The 25,799-nt window shown below is 45.1% G+C and overlaps 1 protein-coding gene across 7 annotated transcripts in view; it reads left to right on the forward strand.

Moving 5' to 3' along the window:
• The window catches only part of LOC119163208 (uncharacterized), a 56,437-nt gene extending 31,519 nt beyond the window's left edge, over positions 1-24,918 (forward strand). For 6 of the 7 annotated variants that reach the window (XM_075873875.1, XM_075873878.1, XM_075873877.1 and 3 more), the window contains 2 exons: positions 1,041-1,149; positions 7,867-8,071. In XM_075873875.1, coding sequence (XP_075729990.1) covers positions 1,041-1,127 — 87 coding nt within the window. In that variant the 3' untranslated portion in view covers positions 1,128-1,149; positions 7,867-8,071. Of the gene's footprint in view, positions 1-1,040; positions 1,150-7,866; positions 8,072-24,714 lie in introns of those variants that run through there. The other variant, XM_037415158.2, reaches the window with a different exon arrangement.
• The last annotated feature ends 881 nt before the right edge of the window (positions 24,919-25,799 follow it).

A 25,799-nucleotide genomic window follows, 5' to 3' on the forward strand; every position in this document is an offset into this window, starting at 1 on the left:
TAAAGTACTCGGCTGCTGAACCGCAGGTCAGGGTATCGAATCCCGCCGGTGGTGGTGGCATTTTCGATGGAGGTGAAAATTCTGTAGGCCCGTGTGCTTAGATTTTGGTGCAAGTTAAATTTCTGGAGTCCTGTACTACGGCGTCCCTCATAATCATGGTGCTTCTGCGACGTTAAAACCCACATATCAGTCGACCGGTCGACCGACCAACCAGCGAATAAGTGTCTAACTTCGCTGTGTCTGAAGAGCGCGCTCTTTTCGCAAACGAAGACTGCGCAACGATCGCAGTGTCCTTTTTGCGCGCGGTAACAACAGAATCGTTCCTGTGAAAACCCAAAGCCAATCGAGACGTATGGCCCCGCCGCGGTGGTCTAGTGGCTAAGGTACTCGGCTGCTGACCCGCATGTCGCGGGATCAAATCCCGGCTGCGGCGGCTGCATTTTCGTTGGAGGCGGAAATGTTGTAGGCCCGTATGCTCAGACGATAGCTATAGCGCGAGAACAAAACGACTACACAGAGACAAGGACACGAAAGACACTTGCCTTCTTGTCTCTGTGTCGTCGTTTTGTTCTCGCGCTATAGCTATCGTCATGCCATACCAACTAGCCCAAGCTGCCACACTTCTAAGTTACGCATGCTCAGATTTGGGTGCACGTTAAAGAACCCCAGGTGGTCGAAATTTTCGCAGCCCTCCACAACGGCGTCTCTCATAATCATATAATGGTTTTGGGACGTTGAACCCCACATATCAATCAGGCGAGACGTATGACCTTCTCCACCACGAGATAAGGGCGCGCGAGTGAGCGTCTGCCCCCTCCTCTCCGTGTGGCAAAGTACGCGTGGGAGATGAGTGCGCGCGCCACCGCGTCGTGACGATGTGGCAACGCGCGCCCATTGCGTCATCTTGCTGGTAATACTGAAAACATCATTATAACTTGTTATTTGCACCCTGCCTTTTTCGCTCTCAAATAACTTTTTCTAAGCTGTAGCGACTTGCTGCATAGACAATTTAGGCGCTGGTGAATTTTCCCCACTTACAGTTCTTCATCGAGGCCTACACGAACGGCCAGCCTGGTCGGATTGCCATCGACGATTTCACGTACAGTTTCGACACGTGCCACCGCTGAATCCTTCGGTACCTGTGATGCGGTAAGCTAAAGCTGTCACAACCTAATCTGTTTTTTTTTTCTACTTGGAGCATATTCGGCTTCAATGTTCTAACATATGAACTGCCTTGAAGCTTATTCTCCTGCTAACGTTTTTTCATTTCATTAAATTCAACCAGTATTAAGCCTACAAATAGTTGCTTAGCGGATTGGCGTAAAGGCACCGAATAACTGACAGAGTACCAATCGGCCTCTTATATACGTGTTATAACAAGACGTATGAATATGCGTCCTGTTACGTTAACTCGTCGTTACGTTAACCCGTCGTTACGTTAAACCGTCGTGACGGTTGTATCACAGGAGTACATATGTAATGTGTATAAATTTGGGTAGGCGGCACTACAACCACTATTGACGTTTGATGAAGATGAGGGTCTATATGAAAAGTAGTTTCGTGACCTGGCGTAGCTCTGCGGTAAAATGCTTCGTTGCCACGCAGAATGCCTGGGTTCGACTCCAACTGGGACCCCGACATCCTTTGCACTCGTCGGGTCGACGCTATACCGATGTCGGGTATTTCTTAATGCTCGCGCGTTAAAATTACCCGCGTGTGTTCTCGTCGTTCGTGGGTATAAGTGTCAATTACTTGTGGCACATATCCGCATACCAGCGGCACATACCATGGAGGCGGAAATGTTGTAGGCCCGTGTGCTCAGATTTGGGTGCACGTTAAAGAAACCCAGGTGGTCGAAATGTCCGGAGCCCTCCACTACGGCGTCTCTCATAATCATATGGTGGTTTTGGGACATTAAACCCCACATATCAATCAAATCAAATCAGCGGCACATACCCACCCGTGGGTTTCACAATCGCTCATTTCTTTCAGCTCTTCGTGTGAAACATGGCAGATAAACGTCAATTGCATTAAAACAGTCATGTGATTTACCAATGCACAGAATACGTTTTTGTTTATTACTTGGATGGTATACAACTTAAGTTTCACAATATAAATATTTGGGTGTAATTCTGACAAAAAATCTTTTCTAGATCAACCACATTGAATATATCAGCGCGAAAGCTCTAAAAAACATTGGTTATTTGCGCCATAATTTGGCTAAATCCCCCCGTGATACCAAAGTACTTCTGTATAAAACGTCGATTCGCCCTATTCTAGAATACGCATCTGTCGTTTGGTACCCTCACAAACAAGGTGACCTAAAAACCCTCGATAGCGTTCAACGTAAGGCCATCCGCTTCATATGCCGTAACTACAGCCACAACTTCTCACCAACACAGGCTCTACAATCACTGAACATTGTACCATTACATTCTCATTATTGCATCGAATCTTTAAAACTATTATATACAGTCATCAACTCCTCTCCTGGCATCTTTGGTGGTAACTACATCGCATTTATGGAAAAATCTTGCACCCGCAGCTCCCACATCTGAACAAGCAATGGTGGAGTGTATATCAATGCACATTGAAGAATTATGGGGAGGGTGCGAGATAGTTATACTAGGTAATATGAATGTGCACATAGAAGATATAGATGGGTATACTGACCCAACAGGCAAAATGATCATGGATATGTGTGAAAGGCATGATTTGATCATTTGCAACAGTACTGAGAAGTGTGAAGGGCAAATATGGGAGGTAGGAAGGCTGAAGTCGACGATAGATTATGCACTCCTGTCACATAAGATGTATGGCAGGCTCAGGGAATTGCACATAGATGAATGTGGCTCCAGAAGTCTGGGTAGTGATCACAAACGTATCAAGAGCAGTGAAAGTGAAAAGAGACAAGATGAGCAACTACAGGAAAATTTTTATTCAGAAAGGCAAATGGAAATAGCTACTAAAAAATTGAGAAAGTAATCACTGAGGATTATACAACAGTGTGGACATACACGAATCTAATTGCTGTTTGAGCTAGAGCTTGCTAAGGCACGTGACAAGTGAACCCGGAAAAGAAGACACAAACACAAGAGTTGGTGGGATGAGGTGGTTCAGAGAGCCATAGCAAAACGTCGGCAAGCCTCTAGGGAACACAGACATGCTAAGCAGCTTTGTGAATCGACAGAGGATGTTGAAAGAAAATGGGACATCTTTCTAAGCTCTAGAAGGGAAGCATCCCTTCTGATCAATGAAAAGATTAGAAGAAAGGGGGCTCAGTGGCTGGCAGAAGTACATAAAAGGGATGGAAAGGCAGCTGCGAAATTTTGGAACCATCTAAACTCCCTAAGAAATGAGACACGCCTAGAGCAGAGGTTGATAACTACAGCTCAAGGTGCTAGGCTAGAAGGGGACGAAGCTATTGAATATATAAGAACAAGGGTGACAAAAAATTTTGACAAAGTGCTTTATGCACCACAATAGACAAGGATGGATCAAGTGGTTCAATAACTCTATTTTCACAACGAGAGTGGGAAAGGGCTGAGAAGAGGGTTCCTAGTAGTACATCAACGGGCCCAGATGGCATTCCAGTTATGCTGATAGACATTGGGTCCGAAGTCTAAGCAGACTTTGAGAGAGGCAGTGAGCAAAACAATAATCGACGGTGAAGTCCCCGGTGGTGAAGTCTCTACTAATCTAACACTCATTCATCTAACCGATCAATTAAAAAAATTGACAAAGGTTTATTTGCAGGATCAGTATTCATCGATCTAACAAAAGCATTCGACAGTTTAAATCACATCATTCTCTTTAATAAACTTGAAGCGATTGGTGTATGTAGTCCTGCTTAAGCGTTACTAAAAAGCTACCGCGTTCAACTTGTGTCCATTTCTAATGTATATTCTAAGGAATTATCTACTAATATTGGTGTCCCTCAAGGATTCATTTTAGGACCGCTCCTGTTTTTAATTTATATAAATGATCTTCCTAACTGTGTCCTTCACTAATTCCATTTTGTATGCTGATGACACTACCATATTTACTTCTGACAAAAGCATTTCACTTCTCGTCGACAAGCTAAGCACTGTCTTGAAAAATGTTTCAAGTTGGTGCAGTGCTAACTTGTTAACTATTAACTCAGCCAAGACTAAATTTGTATTTTCAACGCATCAAAAATATTTAGCATCCTTTCCTTCGTTGACTTTTGGCTCGCACTCTATTTTTTCCAGTCCCTGCGCTTCTTTTCTCGGAATTTCTCTCGATTCTAGCTTGAAATACACAGATCATATTTCTGACATCAAAAACAAAATAGCATACGGCATCCGTGCTCTGATTAAAACTCGTCCATACTTCACAAGTTCCACTTTACTGTCACTCATTCTCACATTAATTTTGGCATAATGTGCCGGGGTAACACCTACAACTCATTAGCCTTCCCTTCAAGTACTACAGAACCAATTCATAAGAATCATCACTAACAGTTCACGTTTTTCTAACGGTAAATGCCTTCTTCATGATAACATTTTGACCATTCCAGAGCTCCTCAATTACAACTTGGGTATCATATTCTATAAATACATAAACAAGACACTACCTCCTATCTGCTTCTCATTTTTCGACCTTGTTGCTCATAGTAATACTAGATTTGCACGTAACAATAACGTCCTTTTGCCTAAGGTACGTGCTAATTATGGCAAGCTAACTGCTGAATTTTCATCTAAAGCATTTTGGAACACAATACCGTATGTTATTAAAAGTGCTAGAAACTTGCATCACTACAAGAAAAAACTAAAATCACACATTCTGCATGCCTAGTCTTACTGTTTCTTACCATAGCGCTTCCTTTTTTGAATGTTCACATGTTATGTAATACAACTTTTTGTTTTCTTTTTCAGTTATGCTCTTCACATTATTCAGATTCATTTGGTTTTCTATTATGTTTCTTTTCCTTTGGTATGTATATATTGTGTGTGTGTGTGTGTAATATTTTAATGTTCTGTTGCAAATATGCTTAGTTTATAATTTTGATTATTGCTTATGTTGCCTCTAATAGTGTTTTACCTCAATTTGCCCTTAACAGGAGGTCCCAATACAGTCTTTGACTTTGGGACCTCCTTTTGTATACTAAACACATGTCACATTCTTGTATTCGTACCAATAAAAAATCTGAAATCTGAAATCGATGGAAACTTAGCAGGATGATGATGATCTATAAAGGAAAGGGGGACAAGGCTGACCTAAACAACTACCATCCTATAATAGTGACATCAGTGGTCTACAGGCTGGTGATGCAGATTACGAAACACTGTAGGCATTGATAGAGGATTAAGGGGTGCTGGGGGAACTGCAGAATGGGTTTCAGAAACACAGGAGGTTGGAAAACATTCTGTTCTCACTGATGCAGTGCATCTAAATAGCAGAAAAGGAACACAGGCCCCTGTGGCTAGCATTTCTGGATATCAAGAAAGCGTACGATAGAGTGGTTCAAGAGGACTTTTGGGGAATACTGGACACACTAGGTGTGAAAGATGGGGTCACTAATCCTTTAAAAGAAATATATAAAAGTAACAAGATAGTTGTAAAGTGGGAAAAACAGGTATCCAAGCTCACAGGTGAAACAGGGGCTTAGGCAGGGGTCACCCTGCCTCTGTCACACTTATTTTTCATGATGTACCTACAAGGATTAGAGGCCAAATTAGAGGGAAGTGGACTTGGCTTAAACCTCCGTTTCGTCAAACAAGGAAAACTCGTTGATGAGGCACTACCAGCATTGCAGATGATATAGTGCTAACGGCCGACAACAAGGAACATTTGCAGAGATTGATGGTCATCTGCGGTAATCGGGGAAGTAGGTTAGATTTCAGACACTAAGGAAAAATCAGCAGTCATGATTTTCAATGATAACGAAGGTAGTGAGCTTAGGATACAGGAAGTCATGCTAGAGATAACAGATAAGTACAAATATCTGGGTGTATGGATAAGCAATGGGACCGAGTACCTAAGGGAACTCGATATATACGTAACGAGTTAAGGTGGCAGGAACGCAGCAGTGATGAAAAATAGGACACTGTGGAATTACAATAGGTATGATGTTGTGAGAGGAATATGGAAAGGGGTCATGGTTCCTGGGCTGACGTTCGGCAATGCGGTCTTGTGCATGAGATCAGAAGTTCAAGCAAGATTAGAAATTAAGCAATGTGGAATAGGTAGGCTTGCTTAAGGAGCTCACGGGAATACACCAAATCAGGGAGTACAAGGTGATATGGGATGGACATCATTTGAGGGCAGGGAAGCTACCAGCAAGATAAAATTTAAGAAGCGATTGAGAGAAATGGGGGAGGAGCGTTGGGCTAGGAAGGTATTCACCTACTTGTGCATGAAAAATGTCGATACAAAATGGAGAAAGCGAACCAGAAAATTGGCTGGTAAATACTTTAAAAACACCAGGGGGCCAAACCAAAAATAATTATCGGTTAAGAAGGTGAAGGAAGCTGAGACCGACATGTGGAGAATTGGCATGATTAAGAAGTCCGCACTAGAGATCTATCGAACTTTAAAGCAGGAAATTGCCAAGGAAAGGATCTATGATAATACTCGGGGTAGTTCTCTGTTTGAGGCCAGGACGGGAATATTGTGAACCAAGACATCTCGGGCCAAATACGAAGGGGTAGACACAGTATGCAGTGCACGTGGAGAGGAGAAAACTGCCGAACACTTGATAATGTTGTGTAAAGGGCTTCTCTCTATAGTTAAGTATGATGGCACAGAGCTTTTCAAAACACTGGGGTTTAAGGACAGGGAGGGCAAAATAGACTTCGAGCGTGTAGAATTAACTAGGAGGAGGTTATCTGATTGGTGGCTAAAGTCAAGGCACGAGCGAAAATTACATTCATTGCAAACTACCAGTACTCAACTTCCCTATTTAAAGAAAAAAAAAGTGGCCCGAATCTACATGTTACACTGTAAATGTCGAAAGACGATATAGTCTTGCGTCTGGAGAGAGTGAACAAAACGTTTATTTGATGTTCTGCGCAAGAAAATTGGTGAATAGTATTCTGAAGGTGCTGCGTTAGAGTGCCTCGAGCGTGTAACGGAGGCGCACAAGCACATCTAGGCACGTTAGACACGAGCGCAATCTGACGGTTATATTGGCAAAACGAAGGCGTGCGCGACCGCGGAGAAAGGTGCGCGCCGGTCACGGAGGTGATAAGGTGTAGAATGCAAAGCGACGGGCAGGCGCCACCACCGTGCCGTCGTAGCAAAGTGTTGGAAACACCTTGAACATTGCGGTGCACTGTCAGCGCAGCGCGTGAAACGCTACAGTCCTTAGTTACTTGTGTTTGCCTTTTCTAGTATAAAGGCAGACAAATGAAACATATACATGTTGTTATGACACCTCAGATATGCGCAATATTTGCTTTTTTAATTGACATTTGCACAACTATGAACGCTAAACCTTGAGAAATATTGGTGGGCGCTGCGGATGGGGTTGGCCGTTTGGTGCCGTTTGAGGTATTGTTAGGGCGGACAAACAGACAAATGTACAGAGAAAATTTTTTTTCCGTCGAAGGTTTCCAAGAAAGACTATCGTCTCTAAAAGAGATAAATCTCGTTGTTGGTTCACTAAGTATTACGGCTAGGTGGCGTTAGCCGCCACCCGATCTAAAGGTACATCCACATCAATCCATCCATCAATCCATCCTAGAAGTATCGGGACCACCGTGATAACGCAACTATACAACACGGAAGGTAGATGGCGATTGCAGTTGTGACTGAATTCCCAAATAAAATTGTAGTGTTACGGAGAACTGCGTGGTCGGTCATTGACTGATTGTGCTATTGGGTCCTGGACTCTCTTTTCAGATCGTTTCACTTGGATTCTGCGTGGGAGCCTAGGGATTCGGGTGACAGCCGACAAGGTCTTTGCTCAAACCCGGACTTCCTTGTTCAACGCAAAGGCCTCTTCATCTAACTCATTTCTTTTTGTTGACGTGGTCCATGCTTCGTTCTGTTCTGTAAATATACTAAAACCGCTGTGTATATAATAAAGTTCACCGTCGGAGGCCTCCTCTTGCCCATTCACTACCCCGTCACATTGACGTGCAATTTTAACGCTATGGCGTTATACCCATGTTACACGGGCAAAGCAAGCATGGTTATGACCAACTACGGTCGACCGCGTTGAACCGCGGTTAGCGCTAACCACGGTTCGCCGATGTTACACAACGCAAAAGCATCCGCGGTTAAGGTGGCTAACGCCATCTGGCGTAGAACAATGAACAGAGCGCCACTTCCTTGTTATATATGCTCCGAATACACTCAGCAGCAACCAGGCAAAAATGTCATATTCATATAGTATATTCGTATACTTACCGGTACCCCTTGTTCAGATTGTCTATCGTCTTGCGGACTTGCTTTGGCGTGAGTGGCTCTGCGTCAGACGGAAGTGCGGCGTTCAACTCGGCTGCAATTGCCGCGTACACCTTTGCATTGCGTGACGTGCTCCGCATATCACTCAAATGATTTTACCACATCCTTATCAGGCTTTACGCGTGGTTCGTGTCGTCCAGCTCGTCCACTTTTCACTCGCGCTCGCCGGTATGCACTCATTGGTGGTGAGCACCGCCATTTTCATGGTTATCCGCCTAACCGAGGTTGCAGAGCTGTTTCCTAAAACAGCGGTTAGTGGCGTAACCGCGGTTTCATGTGGCGTGTAATATTAGCAAACCGCGGTTAACGTAACCGTGGTTTAGGCTGCCTTTGTAACAACGGTATTGGCTCGTGTCGCGGCAATTCCGCCGTTGGCGTCGGCCCCGTTGGTTACGAGTGAGAAATCGAGAAAGAAGCAAATAAACAATTTTTTGTCCCAGTGAGGATCGAACCCGGAACGTTCACGTGGCAAGCAGATGCCCTACCTCAAAGCCACGATGTTACTAGCAGCTGCTCTGGGAAAAAAACGCTACATAAATGCCATGTAGTGGAAGTAGTCTCCTTGACGCATTTCGTTCGACAGGTGTCACGACGATAACGAGCCCATTTGGCTTTTTGTAGGCGAATTTTGGAGGCCATCAAACTACGTCGAAAAAGGCCGGGATAGTTCAGCCATCGCCGCTAAAAACACAAAGGAACTTTCAAACAGCTTTAAAAATGGACAACCATGTCTATCTAGCGGAAAACATATCGTTCATTTCCAGAGGCATTGATCAAGCTAACAGCAAACGCTAGATAATGTGCTGCCATCTGCGAGGCATTGCGAGACTCTTTATGCCAGAGAAAAGTGGCCACTCTGCACAGTCACAGCATTACTATTATAAATACGTCGCGCGCGCGCGCGTGTGTGTGTGACAAAACATATCAATAAGAATGCACTTAGTGGTTGAAGGGCGCACTAGGAGCCGGATTTCGCTCTCGCGTTCAAATCTTAAAGGCGAAGCTTTAGGGTCCCCCAAATTTTCAGATTACAAAAGAAAAACTTTAGTTGACCTTGACGGCCCCACCACGGTGGTCTAGTGGCTAAGGTACTCGGCTGCTGACCCGCAGGTCGCGGGATCAGATCCCGGCTGTGGCGGCTGCATTTCCGATAGAGGCGGAAATGGTGTAGGCCCGTGTACTCAGATTTGGGTGCACGTTAAAGAACCCCAGGTGGTCGGAATTTCCGCAGCCTTCCACTACGGCGTCTCTCATAATCATATGGTGGTTTTGGGACGTTAAACCCCACAAATCAACCAATCAATCTATCAGTTGACCTTGACGTTCATGTGTCGTTGAAAGCGCTAATCCTCTAGCACTTTGGGAACATTTAGTCCGATTCTGTAGACTTTATAATGAAATAGTGATGTGACGGGTACGGGCCATTTGACGACGATTGCCACAAGAAAGCAATCTGCTCACTCAATGCATTTTTCTTAAAAGGTTTTTGGCCACAAGCACTACAGAAATAAGATTTCTTGAAAAAAAAAAAGCGCTTGGACAAGACAGTCCGTGAAAACAAACTTGGGACGCTCCCGTTGGGGGTTTGCTTACAACTTGCGACGAATTCTGCAGATGCGTGAAGATGTGGCCATCGTCAAAGTGCAATGAGTGAAATTACTGCTCACAACACTCGCCGGAGAACTCAAATTGTTCACATCAAGGAGTGTCGGCCAACAAGTGACAGGCTTATTTATGATTTTTTGTCTGAATGCAGCTGTAGCTGGCACGTGCGCGCCACTCGTGCACAGAGGACGACGCCATTTCAAGTTCTTTCTCAACGGAAATGCACACTTAGAGCAAGTTTGAAACTTTTGATTGTTTGACATCTGTACGAATCGGGGTAGACATGACCAGGATTTTGGGACATGTACACGTGGCGCCATATTTCGCTGGCCACATCAGCGGCTTCCGTTACTGAATGAGACATAGACGAAAAAAAATCATACCTGACGAGGGAAGCTAGTTATCAAAAGCGACTCCCGGATTCGTATGTTAGAGACCTAGCTATCTGAACAGTCTCGCAAAGTTACAGTACCACACTGCAAAACCGCCTGGCTTCCCACAGCGTTTATATTTAACAATAAAGTCCCGTGTGTTTAAATGGGCTGTATTCAATTGACCAGGTAGCCACAGGTTTTGTAACATGATACTGCAATTTTGCCGAAATGCACCAGTGGGTCTCTGCTACACATAACTCGAAGTTGTTTTTGATAACCACCTTCTTTCAAGAGATATAATCTTTCTCACCTATTGCCAATTCAGTTATGGCTGCCCATCGTTGCTGATTCAGAGAGATAACGCCACGTCCAGGTGCCTTCAATTCTTGGGATAGTAAACTGGGGCCCCTCCTAGTGCTCAACTCGTTAAGTTCGCTACGCTCGGTGTGGCCTTTGCAATCAACCTTGGCACCACGCCATCGTGCCGCCCAAACTGATCGCATACGCCACGTTATAAAATAGTGTGGTTATCTGCTCCTCGAAATGTTGCGACGATTCTAGTTGCTCACCAGAAGTCTTTTCTTTAATCGAACTCAATATAGTGCCTGCCAGTTAGTCGGACGTCACCTTAACCATGCTTGTGCACCGATATCTCAAGTTTCCTACGCAATGTTTTGAACCGCTACCTCCTCCTCAAGAGTGCTGTTTGTTGGGGTTTTCTATAGCATTCTAACTAAGGCAAACATTCTGTCAAGCGTCTTGAAAAACAAATTTGAAAGACGCTTCACAAATTACGATGTTTAGTAAAAACCTCTGGCCATTAGACTCATCCATGCTTTTTTCTTTTTGCTTTCTCAACAATCAAGTGATTGATGAGAGAGCGTAAGGGGCCGAGGCCACAGCTGGCGCAGTTCCAAGGTGCGGATGGATGACAGACGGATGCCGTGAATATGCGCCAATAAAGGCTATCTCCTTAAGAACAGTGCCACTAGACACTAGCGCCATAAATTGATTGAAGTGCGCCGGAGGTCTTGAAGGCAGGAGTAAAGAGACGTAAAGGAATGCTTCTGATAGTTGCTGGCTTGACGAGGACTAATCCTTGTTGCAACGTTTGCTCGAAAAAAAAAATTCTCTTCAAAAATAAGATCTCCATGCCCGAAACTTTAGTCTCGTTTGGACTTAGCATAGAAGGCGCAGTAGAGGAATAAAACGAAAAATATTTCGTCTGAGGTGAAACTCCTTCAATAGCGTCAAGAATCTTGATTTATGCTTGTTAGGAGCGAAGCTCCTTATGATCGAGTTTTGTCCGTTAGCGTCGGCGTTGTGCGCTGTAGCCGTTGCTGACGACGAAGATGATGCTGAAGATGAACAAGCGCGTTCCAGACCACTAATTCTCTTTCTGCCATTACGGCTCAGCACATGCAATGTGCCCACCACTATACGTCATGACGATGACGACACTGATGACGATGATGATCATGGAGAACGAGTGGCTTGTGCAGTAGATGACTTCTCGAAATGCTCTACGATGCATTTCGTATGACTAAAAACAACCAACAACCACCAGAGGAACGTGCCCAGACCTAGTCCTTGCCAACTTCCGGCTATACCCGATACGACGAAGCAGTAGTAATAAAGGCAAAACTACATTCAGAACTCCGCACGACACACCATCTATGGCCGATAAACACTCTATATAACTGGGCACCACTTGGCACTCATTTACATGCGTGAGTGGTGAATGTCACGGGTGATTTACGATAAACCGAAAGATCGCCGAATCATCATCATTCACCTTGTGTATATGCCTTTTTTTTGGGGGGGGGGGATTAAATAGAATGAACGAACGAATGGGAAGCCTTCAAGAAGAGGGAATGTCAATGGCCCAAACATCAATGCTTGTTCGAGAATATTCATCCTTTATATGTGCTTCTTAAAAGGCTGCGTGAGCGTACAATACTTTCGACAATGTCGGCTAATCGCGGAGACATCACAAAGGTTTGTATACCAAAGTATCGGCATCACGGCATAAAGGTAATGATGTAATGAAAACGCCATCACCCCAATGGCTCCATCGAAAACGCGAGCGTTGCAGTAAGCAGTCGCTGCAACGACCGAGTAAACCAAGTCGGCGATCTTCGACATAGAGTCACGCGCAATATGACGGCTATCGCGCGGGAGTCGACCAAAAAATACGAAAGCGCCACGTCCCAGAATAGTACTCTTTCAAGTAGAGGGGGGGGGGAGGTATTATGCAGGCATGATTCACTGTTTTTGCTGTTCCTTGGAAGATCATTCCCGTCTTAGGGAGCCGAATGAAGGAAGCAATGCCAAGTACCAGCTTTAACAAATCTTCTCCAGCAGTATTGTAATCACCTGCGGAGATAAGAGACTACAAAAATACACTTGATCGCAATGAATGGAAGGTTCCAAATAGGAAGAAAAGGTGTACACTTCGTTGTAAGGGGCGATTGTTGTAGCATTGAACGGCCACCTAATGACGGAGAGAATAATGCACAATCTTCACTTCCTAATCGTATACCGGTAGGCCCCTGGAAGTTATAGAGATCGACACTCAAGCGATAGCCTTCATATCGCCCGCGACTGTATACGAGTCGGCTTTGTCAAGGTATCAACCGGTGCTAGCGTTGCGCTCGCTAACCTGGTAGGTCGCGCTGTCCGCAGCTGATAGCGGCAAAATGTGAACGCGAATGCGCCGTGTTTGCCCCGCACCTACCCGAGATCCGCGAAACGCGAAAGCGCATACGGCTGAGGGCATGCCGTGAACTCACCCTCTTCAGGAGGGATCAGCCATCTTACAATTAAGCCCACCAACGCACCGGCAGTGGAGACGTGCTCGCAGCACGTAAGTATGCACCGGTCCCAACTGGGGACGCACACACCCCTCACCCTGCAGGATGAGTTCCACAGCCTCCCACAAGACACGCCGACAGCGTTTCACCACACAGCGAATCTCATGGTGATTGCATGATGAGTAAGAGAACATTAAGTGCATTCATGGGCGAGTGCTGCAGCAAAGACGTGGAGTCGGGAGACTGGGGCGCCACGCCATATGTGGTCATGGGCTTCTTGGCCAAGGCTACCGTCGCTATGGGACAACCGATGCTGCTCTCATTTGCATAGGCGAAGTGCTGACTAGCTAAAAAAATGATGATAAAAGTTTTCTCTTAGAGCACTGCCCTTATAAGGTCTGACCACGCTGTAGCGGTTTTTTGACGCGGCACCACGTCAAGAAACCGAGCGCTGACGGACTTTAACGCGTGCGTGTTATCAGGCGCCCGGTCCTGCGTCAAGCGACGTCGCCATTTTCGGCTGGCTGGCGCCGGCGTAACCGTTAGAGCGAAGGAGTATCAAAGAGAGCAAACGCAATATCTGTCGACATCAGCATCCACTGGTCTCTAACCTCGCTGCCTTAATTCCTCCATCACGCCCGCTGGGGCCTCGGTCGGGGCCCGCGCGCATGCAAAGCTGGCACGAGCCCTCCAGCTGGATACGGACGGACGGACGGACGGACGGAAAAAACTTTATTAAAAATAAAAAAAGAAACCCTGCAGGGCTACCGGCCCGGGCTCAGGCCACCCCGACGTTTTGTGCGGTGAGGCGCGTTACCTTTCCACCGCTGTCCGGTCCCGCTGGATTGCCCACAGCTGGTCGTGCAGATCTGAGCTAGTCAGCGCACTTAGCCAAGGCTGCCTACGCTATAGTCGTAATAGTACAGTGTCTAGAAATATAAAGCCTAGTGTGCTGAGCTCGGGCTAGGAGATGGCCCCACAGCTGATGACTGCCGGCAGCGCCCGCATGGTGCGCTGCTGTGCTAGTGGGTGCGTTTGCGTTCAATCCTTGCGCTCCGCAAGCGCTGCGATGCCTGCAGGAGGCCGAGCCGCGCGAGGTCAAATATTGTTTTGCTGCAATTTCGGAGTGTTTTTTACGTAATGCTTTATTGTATAAGAACTACTCGATTTCTTTCACAGTACTGGCGCTTTTCAATGCCAAATGAAGATCATTTCATGGCATACATTTCGCCATCCCCTACTGCCCGCAAAAAAAAAAAGAAACGCAGATCCCACGTAACTTGGAAATAAATGCTATGCAAGGTGACTCTATTGCAATTTTTTTATTAAGTGAAACATTACGAAGTGGCGCTAAATAAATTCAAGAAATTGCATAGTCAACACTGAGCATAGGCGTTTCAAGAACATTTGGCTCTTCTTGCAAAGTATTTCGAAGACCCTAAGTTGAGAGGGTGATCGTGAGGGCACCCAGACGTAGGCGATTCGATAGATAGATAGATGGATGGATAGATAGATAGATAGATAAGCAGACAGACAGACAGACGGACGGGCAGACAGTCATACAGACAGACGGACGGACGGATAGACAGACGGACGGCCAGAGGGATGGACAGACAGACAAACAGACAGACAGACAGACGGATGGACGGACGGATAGACGGACAGACATACAGACAGACAGACGGATGGACAGACAGACGGACAGACAGATGGACGGACAGACACAGATTAACAGAAGGATGGGCAGACGGACAGACAGACAGACGGATTGAGAGACAGACAGATGGACGAACAGGCAGACAGACGCACGGATGGATGGAAGGACTGATAGACAGACGGACGGATGGACAGGCAGACGGACAAACAGACGGCAAACGGATGGACGCACCGATAGACACGCAGACATACGGATGGACGGACGGATGGACGGACGGACGGACAGATAGATAGACGGACAGACAGACAGACACTTTTGGGGGAAGGAGGGCACCACATTGATTCGAAGTAGCGGACGATAAGGGGATGTGGTCGAGTGCTATTTTGAGCTACGTACGCTATCGCCAAAAAACTTTTAGAAAGTGCGGGGTGGGGGTGGGTGGGACACAGGTGCGATGTGCTACTATTTGCCTACACCACTCTCCCTCAGTCCTGAGGACAGCCAAGCATAGCCTGATTTCATAGACCCCACCACATCTGCCTTGGTGAAGGAGACTTTAACCCCCCCCCCCTGGGGGGGGGGGGACTCTGAAGAACCTTAGTAGATAGCAGAAAGCAAGAGGGGAGGTGACTCCAAGCAAACAACTTCTCCAACCCGGGTGTTCTCCTCCATAATTTTCAATCTAGTTTTTTTTTCGTTGCACATTGAGCAACCCGAGAGTTAAAACAATGTAGCCTCGGGATGCTAGATGGACGCAACAAGGATTCAACCACGTGTACTCTCATGGCAGCTTTTTCTTTTTTGAAGGTGAAGCTACTAAGGCTTGTTCGTTGGCTTTGGCGTGCGCTATTGCCATGATGACGGTGAAGATGATACCGATGATAATCAAAGACAACGACTCGTTTGCGCAGCATATGACGTCTCGAAATGCTCTACGATGCATTTCGTATGACTGGAAACAACCGACAACCACCAGGGGAACGTGCCCAGACTTTGCGAACTTCAAGCTTGATCCGACACCACAAAGCAGTAATAGTGAAGGTAAATTCACAACTCAACACAACATACAAGTTATGATGGCGGTTCAGGAGGGACGGCTCTAAGCTCTTCCATAGTAGAGTACCGAGCACTCTAAATCGTTAACCACTTAATCTAAACACACAAGTTATGAATAATAAACATTATCCATAGCCGTACACCACTTCGCACTAATTTACACGGGTGAGTGGTTTTAAATAAAGACTAGTGAAAGAATTCAGGCGTATTCAGATTGAGATCAAGGAGAGACAGTGCTGCCGTCTGGATAGCGCACATGAATAGTTCTTCGTCATTATGCGATACATTCAATCATACAACTGGCGCAAGCCAGTGCTAACCTTTGCTGGTAACATGCGAGTGAATATAATAGGGTGTACGCCATCCATTAATCATATATGGGGAGCGGTGGTACGCTAAAATATGTTCTAGCATAACTTAGCGTAATCAGCAGTGGTCCTTAGGATATCATGGCGCTTCCTTGCGTTAGCATAAAGAGCTCGTTTTGCAGAAATTGTAGCATTTGCTTCGTTGACTGGTAGCCTAAGAGCCCCACCTTGTCCGTGACCGAAAAATCAAGCAAAACGCAAATAAAATGAGTGATAAAACCTTGGTTCGAGGGAAAATCAAGCCCTGGCTGCCTGCGTGGAAAGCAGGTGTTCTGCCATAGAGCCACGCAATTGCTTGAAACTGCTTCTAAAAAACACGATATAGGCATATCAATCAATCAATCAATCAATCAATCAATCAATCAATCAATCAATCAATCAATCAATCAATCAATCAATCAATCAATCAATCAATCAAACTTTATTTCAGGAATGCATACATTCATATGAATAAAATTCTACAGTGCAGAGGAGGTCCCGAAGTTAGAAAACTGTCGGGGGGACCTCCGTTAGAGAATAAGTCAAGTGCGATAACAATGCAGCAAGCAGTGAAAAACACTTTGTACGAATTAAACAAAGAATGGTTAAAATTTCATAACAACAAGGCAAGAAAAGTTCTGTGTAACAGCAAGTGGTATAGTGAGTAAAAGAAATACTAAAATTAGGAGTAAGGCACGACGGCAGAGTTTAGAAAACACGTTTTGTGATTAGGTACTCTTTAAACTTTTTGCGAAACGAATAGAATGTGGGACATAACTTTATTTCAAGTGGTATGTTGTTCCATACGGATACACCTGTAAATTTAAGAGTTAGTTTTCCATAATTGCTACGCACTTTAGGGAGAAGGAAATTGTGACAGGCTGAAAACCTGGTGTTATTAGTATTGACAAGATGTTGTGTGGATAGCCCTTAAACACATAGACCATGATAAATGAGGTGGTACATCAATATAGCTAACTTTAGAGTGAATAAAAGATTAATTGGAAGCACGGAAAAATAAATGAAGAGTGGCGTAGAAGGCGATTGAAATGGAGCGAAGGCGATCAGACGTAGTGCCCGTTTCTGAAGATGTAGAAGGGGCTCCAGGTGACTGGCATATGTATTACCCCAGGATGAAATGCAATAGGAAAGATGGCTATGAATATATGCATAGTATAATGATAAAATAATGCGTGACTGAAAATAAGGGCGGGCTTTAATGAGAACATGAATGCCAAAAGAAGCTTTTTTCAATATTGAGAGTACATGATAGTTATATTTCAAATGCTTGTCTAGTATTACGCCTAAGAACTTCACATGATCCGATACGGAAATAATATGGTTGTTAAGAGATACGGAAACTGGTGAGGGAAATGTGTTCTGTGCGGATGAAAACACCACAAATGTAGTTTTAGAGGGATTCATATAAAGATGATTGTTAACACACCATTGATAAATATTACAGAGATCGGAGTTTAAGCTACTTTCAAGTTCAGCAGTTGTTTTCTGGGATGTAAAAATAGTAGTGTCATCGGCGTAAAGAAGACAGTTAGTATGGTTAAGGGAACTAGGTAGGTCGTTAATAAGAAGTAGGAATAGAAGAGGGCCTAAGATTGATTGATTGATTTGTGGGGTTTAACGTCCCAAAACCACTATATGATTATGAGAGACGCCGTAGTGGAGGGCTCCGGAAATTTTGACCACCTGGGGTTCTTTAACGTGCACCCAAATCTGAGCACACGGGCCTCGACATTTCCGCCTCCATCGGAAATGCAGCCGCCGCAGCCGGGATTTGAACCCGCGACCTGCGGGTCAGCAGCCGAGTACCTTAGCCACTAGACCACCGCGGCGGGGCGGCCTAAGATTGAGCCTTGAGGGACGCCCATGGTAACTGGCTTAGCAGATGACGCAATGTTATTGACATAAACTACCTGTGAGCGATTTGTTAAGTAATTGCGAATGAACTGCAAAGCGGGACCCACAATTCCAAAAGATTCAAGTTTACACAGAAGGATCCGGTGGTTAATTGTGTCGAAAGCTTTCGTGAGGTCAATAAAAACTGCCCCAGTAAGTAATCCATCGTCTATGGCTTGTTTAATTCGGTCAGTAAAGCTGAGCAAGGCGAGCTCTGTCGAGTGAGAGTCAGGTCGAAAACCAAATTGGTGGGGAGAGAGTAGGTTAAATTTAAGCAGATAGCACATCAAACGCAAGTAAAAAAGCTTTTCGATTACTTTGCTAAAGAAAGGAAGTACACAAATCGGACGGTAATTATTAGTTGACAAACGATCGCCCTTTTTGAAAACAGGTGTTATTATATGATTGTCATGTAGTGGAATGAGCCTCCTTAAAGCAACCCGACATAATTATCATCAGCTGCAAAAAGCATAAACAAACTGAGCAGCTGCGGAGTTTTACGTGTTGCCTTATCGACTCGCATTGCGTGTTTTTTTTTTTTGCTGATTTCCAAAGGGAACAATTATGGTGTAGTGAGCGGCAGTTGCAGTGGGCGTTCTGCGATAGTTTGAAACGGCCACTGTTACGCACACAGTCATTACCTTTCTTGCCGCATGGTTGAGGCATACACCGAGAATCGAGGCGAGCCAGCAATCAAGGAGGCGCTGCGCACGGGGTCCGAGTATCCGCTGTGGCGTTCCGTACTCGCAAAAAAAAAAGCCCAAATAGTTTTCCAAAAATATTTTTTCCTGAAAAAAAAAACACCAAGGCCCACTGTAATTGAAACGGAGAAACACGCAGTTCCTTTTTTTCCGACAATATGGCTGCAGCCTACTCTCCAACAATTTTCTGGTATTTGTGCTCATGCATAAAGCTAAAGTAATGTACAACAGTCTCGGCATAAAACAGCGCTTTGCGATAGGTGTAGAGATGCTGGAATTTGTAAAAGAATATGTCTACTTAGGACAGTTGGTGACCACGGACCTGAACCATGAGAGTGAAATAAATAGAAGAATGAAGATGGGGTTAATCACATTCGGCAAGCATTCTGAAATCATGACTGGTCTACCGCACGCGTATATGATGTCAGGAGCAGAATACTTTCGGTGATGGGAAGGACCACTGCGTTGATTGACAAAAAAAAAAGAGATGGCCTTTCACATGTAAGTCGTCTTAGGACAATGCCTGAGAAATACTGCAAGTTCCTATTGTCACGCAAAAGGAAAAATAAGTGATAGAAAGCTAGGAGGTTTAAGCAGGCTTAGCCAAGTTCGCGACCGGCCAAGTGGTAAAGGCAGTGAGCGGTTAATAGGAAGTTAGATTGTGATATAATGCACAAGCAACAATGATTCACAATTTGCATGCAGCGTAGCTTCTAACGTGCATTTCCGCCAGTTGCTTTCAATAATTACGGATGTGTCGAAATGATACACTGGTCAGATAAGCTGTGAGATCAGGCTTGTAGTCCATGAGGGGCCGCTCATAAAGTGGGCTCAAGCCGACAGCAGAAATATGTCGACACCTGTCAAACCAGGAACAGTGGCATCGAAACCTGGCGCAGCTCTGTGGTAAAATGCTTCGTTGGCACGCAGAATGCCTGGGTTCGACTCCAGCTGAGACCCTGACATCCTTTGCATGCGTCGGGTCGACGCTATACCGATGTCGGGTATTTTTTAACGCTCGCGCGTTCAAAGTGCCCACCTGTGTTCTCGTCGTTCGTGGGTAGATACTAAGTGTCAAGTACTTGTGGCACGTATCCGCATACCAGTGCCACATATCCACCCGTGAGAATGTGCCACTGTCTGGTGGGAAGTGTTTGATGACGTCCGCGACGGGATTGTGACAATATTCATGTCTTCACCAGCGCGTCATATTCGCCAAACAATCTTGCACTCCCATGCTAATTTTGGTTCACGCCAAGTTAAGGGGTTGATCACGAGAGCACCCAAACGTAAGCGGCTCGATAGATGCACTCATCTCATAGTCGCCGAAGTTTGCTAAGAAATGCTTCGCATTTAAAAACTGTCTCGCTTCGGCGTGCGGCCATTTGAGGGAACACGAGTACAAATGCTATTGCACGTCTTACTTGCTTGGAAGGGAGCACGCAAGCACATGTTTCGGGAGCAGTAGCCGCAGCATATGCTAGAAACGTCATCAGCTGGAAAAAGACAATATATATATATATATATATATATATATATATATATATATATATATATATATATATATATATATATATATATATATATAAGGGAAAGAAGTGTATACCTAAGGGCTCGTTTTTCCGTGTTTTTTTTTCTTTCTTCTTATTTACATTCCATTAATGTTAATAACTTCCCCTGTACATTCCTTGGCATTACTGTCTGTTATATCTCATATATATATATATATATATATATATATATATATATATATATATATATATATATATATATATATATATATATATATATATATATATATATATATATATATATATATATATTCTTGTCTGTCGATGTGAGCATCGAACGCGTTATTCGAAGGTCGCAGGTTCGGATCCTGCCCACGGCAAGTTATCTTTTCACCCCCTTTTCTTTCTTCTCATTTACATTAAAATGGGCCTAATAACTTCCCCTATACCTTCGTTGGCAATATTGTCTGTAAGATCTCATTCATACTGTGTAAACACGAAAAACGAGCCCTTAAGTATACAGTTGTTTCCCTTATATATATAATCAGCTTTCTTTTCTTCTGCATTTCGAGTTTCTCTGTGTGTGGCAAGGGGCGCAGCATTACTTTGGCACTCAATTTGCATTATACGGGGCAACGCATGGTTACTCGCCCATACGATACCGAGAGCTTGGCTTACTTATGACTCACTTTTGGGAGGTATGGATGGATAGATGAAAGCACTTCACTAATGTCGAATAGGTCGCGCTAATGTTCTAGCGTGAAGCATGCCGCTGCCACGTTGGGACCTAAAGATCTAGCCTTTCAGCCCCTTCGCGGGCCCGTTGTACTGCACATAATTTTCCCTCTATTGTAGGAATGTGTAAAGCTGCGTCCCATCGTTCTTCAGTATTTTCCTTGTCGCTGCGTTACGTGGAGCTACGCCAGAGCATATGAGCGAGATGTATGGTGTCATGGCATTTGTGGCATATTGTACGAACTCGGAGCTCCAGATAAATCCTGGTTATTAACAGCGGGTTCGGGTGGGTTCTTGTCTGTAATAGCCTTAGCGTAATGGCCTGAGCTCTGTTTCGTTTACTGTGTGGAGGGAAAAGACCCTGCGTTCTAGATAGAAATGTTTCGCTATCTCGTTGTACGAGAAGTGATTCTATTGCATTCTGAAACCTCGACATCTTCTTGCCTTGTGGCTGCATGGTTGACAAGTCCTCATGCAGCGTTGTGGGCAGATTCGTTGAGGTTCGCGGGAGCAGAGTTGATTTCTCCTTCATTTACAGGAAACCAAATAGTCGTGTGTGGCTTGCTTACTTTTCCCTTCAGCATTGCCCGTCTAGAGATAACTCCTTTGGCAAATGCTCGCATGGGTGCCCGAGCTGCTGTGGATCCTCGATCTGTTTGGGTCTAAATGTTCCTATGCAGTGGCTAGTTGCTCGGAAATTTTCAATTCTGTGGCGTAGATGGAATCAGAATTGAATATAGTTCACCTTTACCGTTCGCAAGTACTGTTGTGGAAGCTCGTTCGTTGGACGCGAAATACACGTCGACAAACGAGCATTCGTCAGCCCGACGTTCAGCGTTTTTTAGCAGAGCTTTGGCTTGGGGCTTGCCTTCTGCTCACATTATGAATGGGGCGAGCATTCCTCGGTACAGGTATAACTGTGATGTAGTCCCTGAGATCGTTGGGGATTGATTTGTGGTTGTAATTTATCGCTGTAATCGGTGAACCAATTCGTTTGATGATGTGCCTTCGTCCTCATTGCGTTGTTGCGAGTCTAATGAACTGGGTTTTTTGTTGTATCTCGGCGATTTCCTTTAAAGTACTGTACATCCCAAGCTGCACGAGTCTTTCAGTTTCGGTGTACATAGGTAGCCTAAGGGATACCTTGATTGCCTTTTTCAGCAATGCATTGAGTTTGTCTCTTTTGAATCTCTGCCACTCGTGCATGGATGCTGCGTAAGTGAAGTGGCGTGACACAAACGAGTAAACAAGTCTTACGACGTGGTCTTCTCTAAGCCGTTGTTGGTGGTTAGAAACTATTTTGATCTGCCTGATTGAGTTGTGCACTTTCTTAGCGATACGCTGAATAGATCGGTTATTGGAGCCATTGGCTTCTATCCCCAAGCCCAGCACACGAATAGAATTTACCCTCGGAATGACGCTTCCACTCACGGTACAGGGCGTTATATTGTTCTCCTCTGTTGCAATTCATCCTCTCGGTTCGTGGCCTCTTCTCTCAGGCCTCTATAACAGATTTCTTGGGTGGGCATCTCACTTTGTTCAGATGCGTGGATTTATTTGTAGCGTGGAATACATGCAATTCACTAATTAGGATTGGGGAAAGTTTCGATTTACCGATCAAGCCAAGTCTCTGTTTAATTGACCGAGTTCAGACGGCGACAGTTCTCACCAGGATATCTAAGGGCCATTATTTCTTTCACGAGAATCACTGTAGCTGCCCGAGAAATTGATGATTTTTGGATGACGTCATTCTGTTGCATTTCATCAACTTGGTCGTCTATTACCTTGTGTTCAGACGGCGGCACACACTGGTTCTTGTCGAGTTGGCTGTTCTGCATGCCTTATTACACCCGAAGCGTTTCATGGTCGAGCTCAATGCCGGTGTGCGGCGTGACCACCCTTACCACGCATGCGCGTACGCTGACCCCCTTCTCTCCTCTCCCACGCTACCCCCGATCTCGCCTCACGACGCAGGCAGCTTCTGTTAATCTACGCTCGCTTCCCCCTTCTCTCATCCAGACATCCCCCTTCGTGGCGTTTACACCCCCATCGCTCATGCAAGGAGAAACTTGTTTTATATTTTCGCTTCTCCCTTAGTGGGTGAGAGCCACAAGAGAGGATCAAGCGAGCAATTTTCGCTTACCCTGTCACCTTAGGTTGTATCTTGGACCACTTCCTGGTTAGTTATTGTACAAGCGAATATAATTTTATTTATTTATTTGCTTCATTGCCATTTTTTGCACGTGTTTAGTTGTCGCGCTTAGAAGAATCCCCTGAGCAAAGCGCAATTTTCAGCGTTTATAGAAGTTATAATTCAGGTAAGAACTATGTAAGAACTGCAAGACAAAATGCAGGCTGGAACATTGAATACTCGTTGGAACATTGGAGCGGCATTTGCGGTGTGTTGACTTCTTTCTCGAGTCAGTGCTTGCATATGACCCGTTTTTTAGAATGAATACTTACCAACTAGATCAGATCTGTTATTGTCCCTCACTTGCATAGCCAGAGGGTAGCGCATCCGCCACGTGCTCCTCTCCCTCTCCCCTGCCACCCTTGTCGAGCTTTCAAAACTTTACTTTATGTCAAAGAGCACAGAACACAAAATGACACGCACGCGCACACACGCACACGTGAACGCGCACACCAAATAAAATCCTCGCATTAGTGATTCACAATACCCAAAGATTTGCCCACTCGTCATGGTTCTCTTCGTCGAGATCACGACGAATAGGCGAATCTCTGGGTATCCTATCGGTGAGTAACTGTACGTTACGCGAGCGTTGTCCCATATAATGTAAATTGAGCGACCCAAAGTCCAAAGAGAAATATGAATTTATTTACACTTCCAGTTTTCTTGAACAATTCAAGTACATCGAAAATTGCTGGAGTGGAGGATATGCCTCGAAAGTGAATTCAAGAACACGCTTTCTCATAGGTGGCAAGATACAATATTAATAGGGGTAATTTGTTGGGGCATACAGGGCTCGACGGGTGCATTTGTGTTAAAGGTTTTCTTGAGAAGCCTCAGCATGTACGCACATTTCAGGGAAGCTCAACTCTTGAATCCTCTTTCTGATAGATTATTTTCACCGGGAAAGTGATCTCTTGCTTTAAAAATAGCTTATTTCTTCGTTGAAGTCAGTTTTGCAAAACGCCTTTGTTTTTCGTCTTGCATACGTTTACTATAGCAACGGTTCTATACCGAGACCACAACGGAACACATGACTAGGTTCACAAGGAACACAAGGAGCTTCGTCCCTTAAAAAAATTGAATTTTTGGGTGGTACTTCTCAGACGCAAATAAATGTTCATTGCATTGGTCGCTCTTCTGTTTTTGAAAACCCCGCACTTGTCGATTTCCTGTCAATACTCTATGAGCTGCTGATAGCGCGCGCGGCTCGGGACCTAGAACTATCGGGACCACCGTGATAACGCAACTATACAACACGCGAGGTAGATGGCGATTGCAGTGGCGTAACCGAGTTCCCGAATAAAATGTTTATTGTTATGGAGAACTACGTTGTCGGTCGTTGCCTGATTGTGCTATTGGGTCCTTGACTCTTTTCAGATCGTTTCACTTGGATTCTGCGTGGAACCTCGGGATTCGGGTGACAACCGATAAGGTCTTCGCTCGAACCCGGTCTTCCTTGTTCAACGCGGAGGCCTCTTCATCTAACTCATTTATTTTTGTTGACGTGGTCCATGCTTCGTTCTGTTCTGTAAATATACTAAAACCGATGTGTATATAATAAAGTTCACCGTCTGAGGCCTCCTCTTGCCCATTAACTACTCCATCGCACGGACGTGCCATTTTAACGCGATAGAGTTATACGCATGTTACACAGGCAAAGCAAACGCGGTTACGACCAACCAAGGTTGACCGCGTTGAACCTCGGTTAGCGCCAACCACGGTTCGCCGATGTTACACAGCGCGAAAGCATCCTCGGTTAAGGTGGCTAACGCCACCTGGCGTAGAACAATCAACAGAGCGCCCTTTACTTACGTATATATGCTCGGAATACATTCAGGAGCAAACAGGCAAAAATATCATATGTGCCCCCCTAGTATATTCATGTACTTACCGGTACTTGTTCAGATTGTCCATCTTATTCCGGACTCGCTTTGGCGTTAACTGCTCTGCGTCAGGCGGAAGTTCGGCGTTCAACTCGGCTCAAATTGCCGCGTACACCTTTGCAGTGCGTGACTTGCTCCGCATATCACTCCAATGATTTTCCCACATCCTTATCAGGCTTTATGCGTGGTTCGTGCCATCCAGCTCGTCCACTTTTCACGTGAGCTCGCCGGCATGCCACAAATGCACGATGCTACGTGCAGCTGCTTCTAGAATAAACACTACATAAATTCCATGTAGTGAAAGGAGTCTCCTTAATGCATTTCGTTCGACAGGTGTCGCGACGGAAACAAGCCCATTCGGCTATTTGTAGGCACAATTGGAGGGGCCATCAAACTACGTCGAAAAAGGCCGGGCTAGGGCATCAATCGCCGCTGAAAACACACAGCAACTTTCAAACAGCTCTAAAAACGGACAGCTATGCCCATATAGCGGAAAACATATGTTTTTCCAGAGGCGTTGATCAAGCAGACAGCAAACGCTAGATAATGTGCTACCATTTGTAAGGCATTGTGAGACTA

This window comes from Rhipicephalus microplus, chromosome 9 (genome assembly GCF_043290135.1).
Source record: "Rhipicephalus microplus isolate Deutch F79 chromosome 9, USDA_Rmic, whole genome shotgun sequence".
NCBI classification, from domain to species: Eukaryota; Metazoa; Arthropoda; class Arachnida; order Ixodida; family Ixodidae; genus Rhipicephalus; species Rhipicephalus microplus.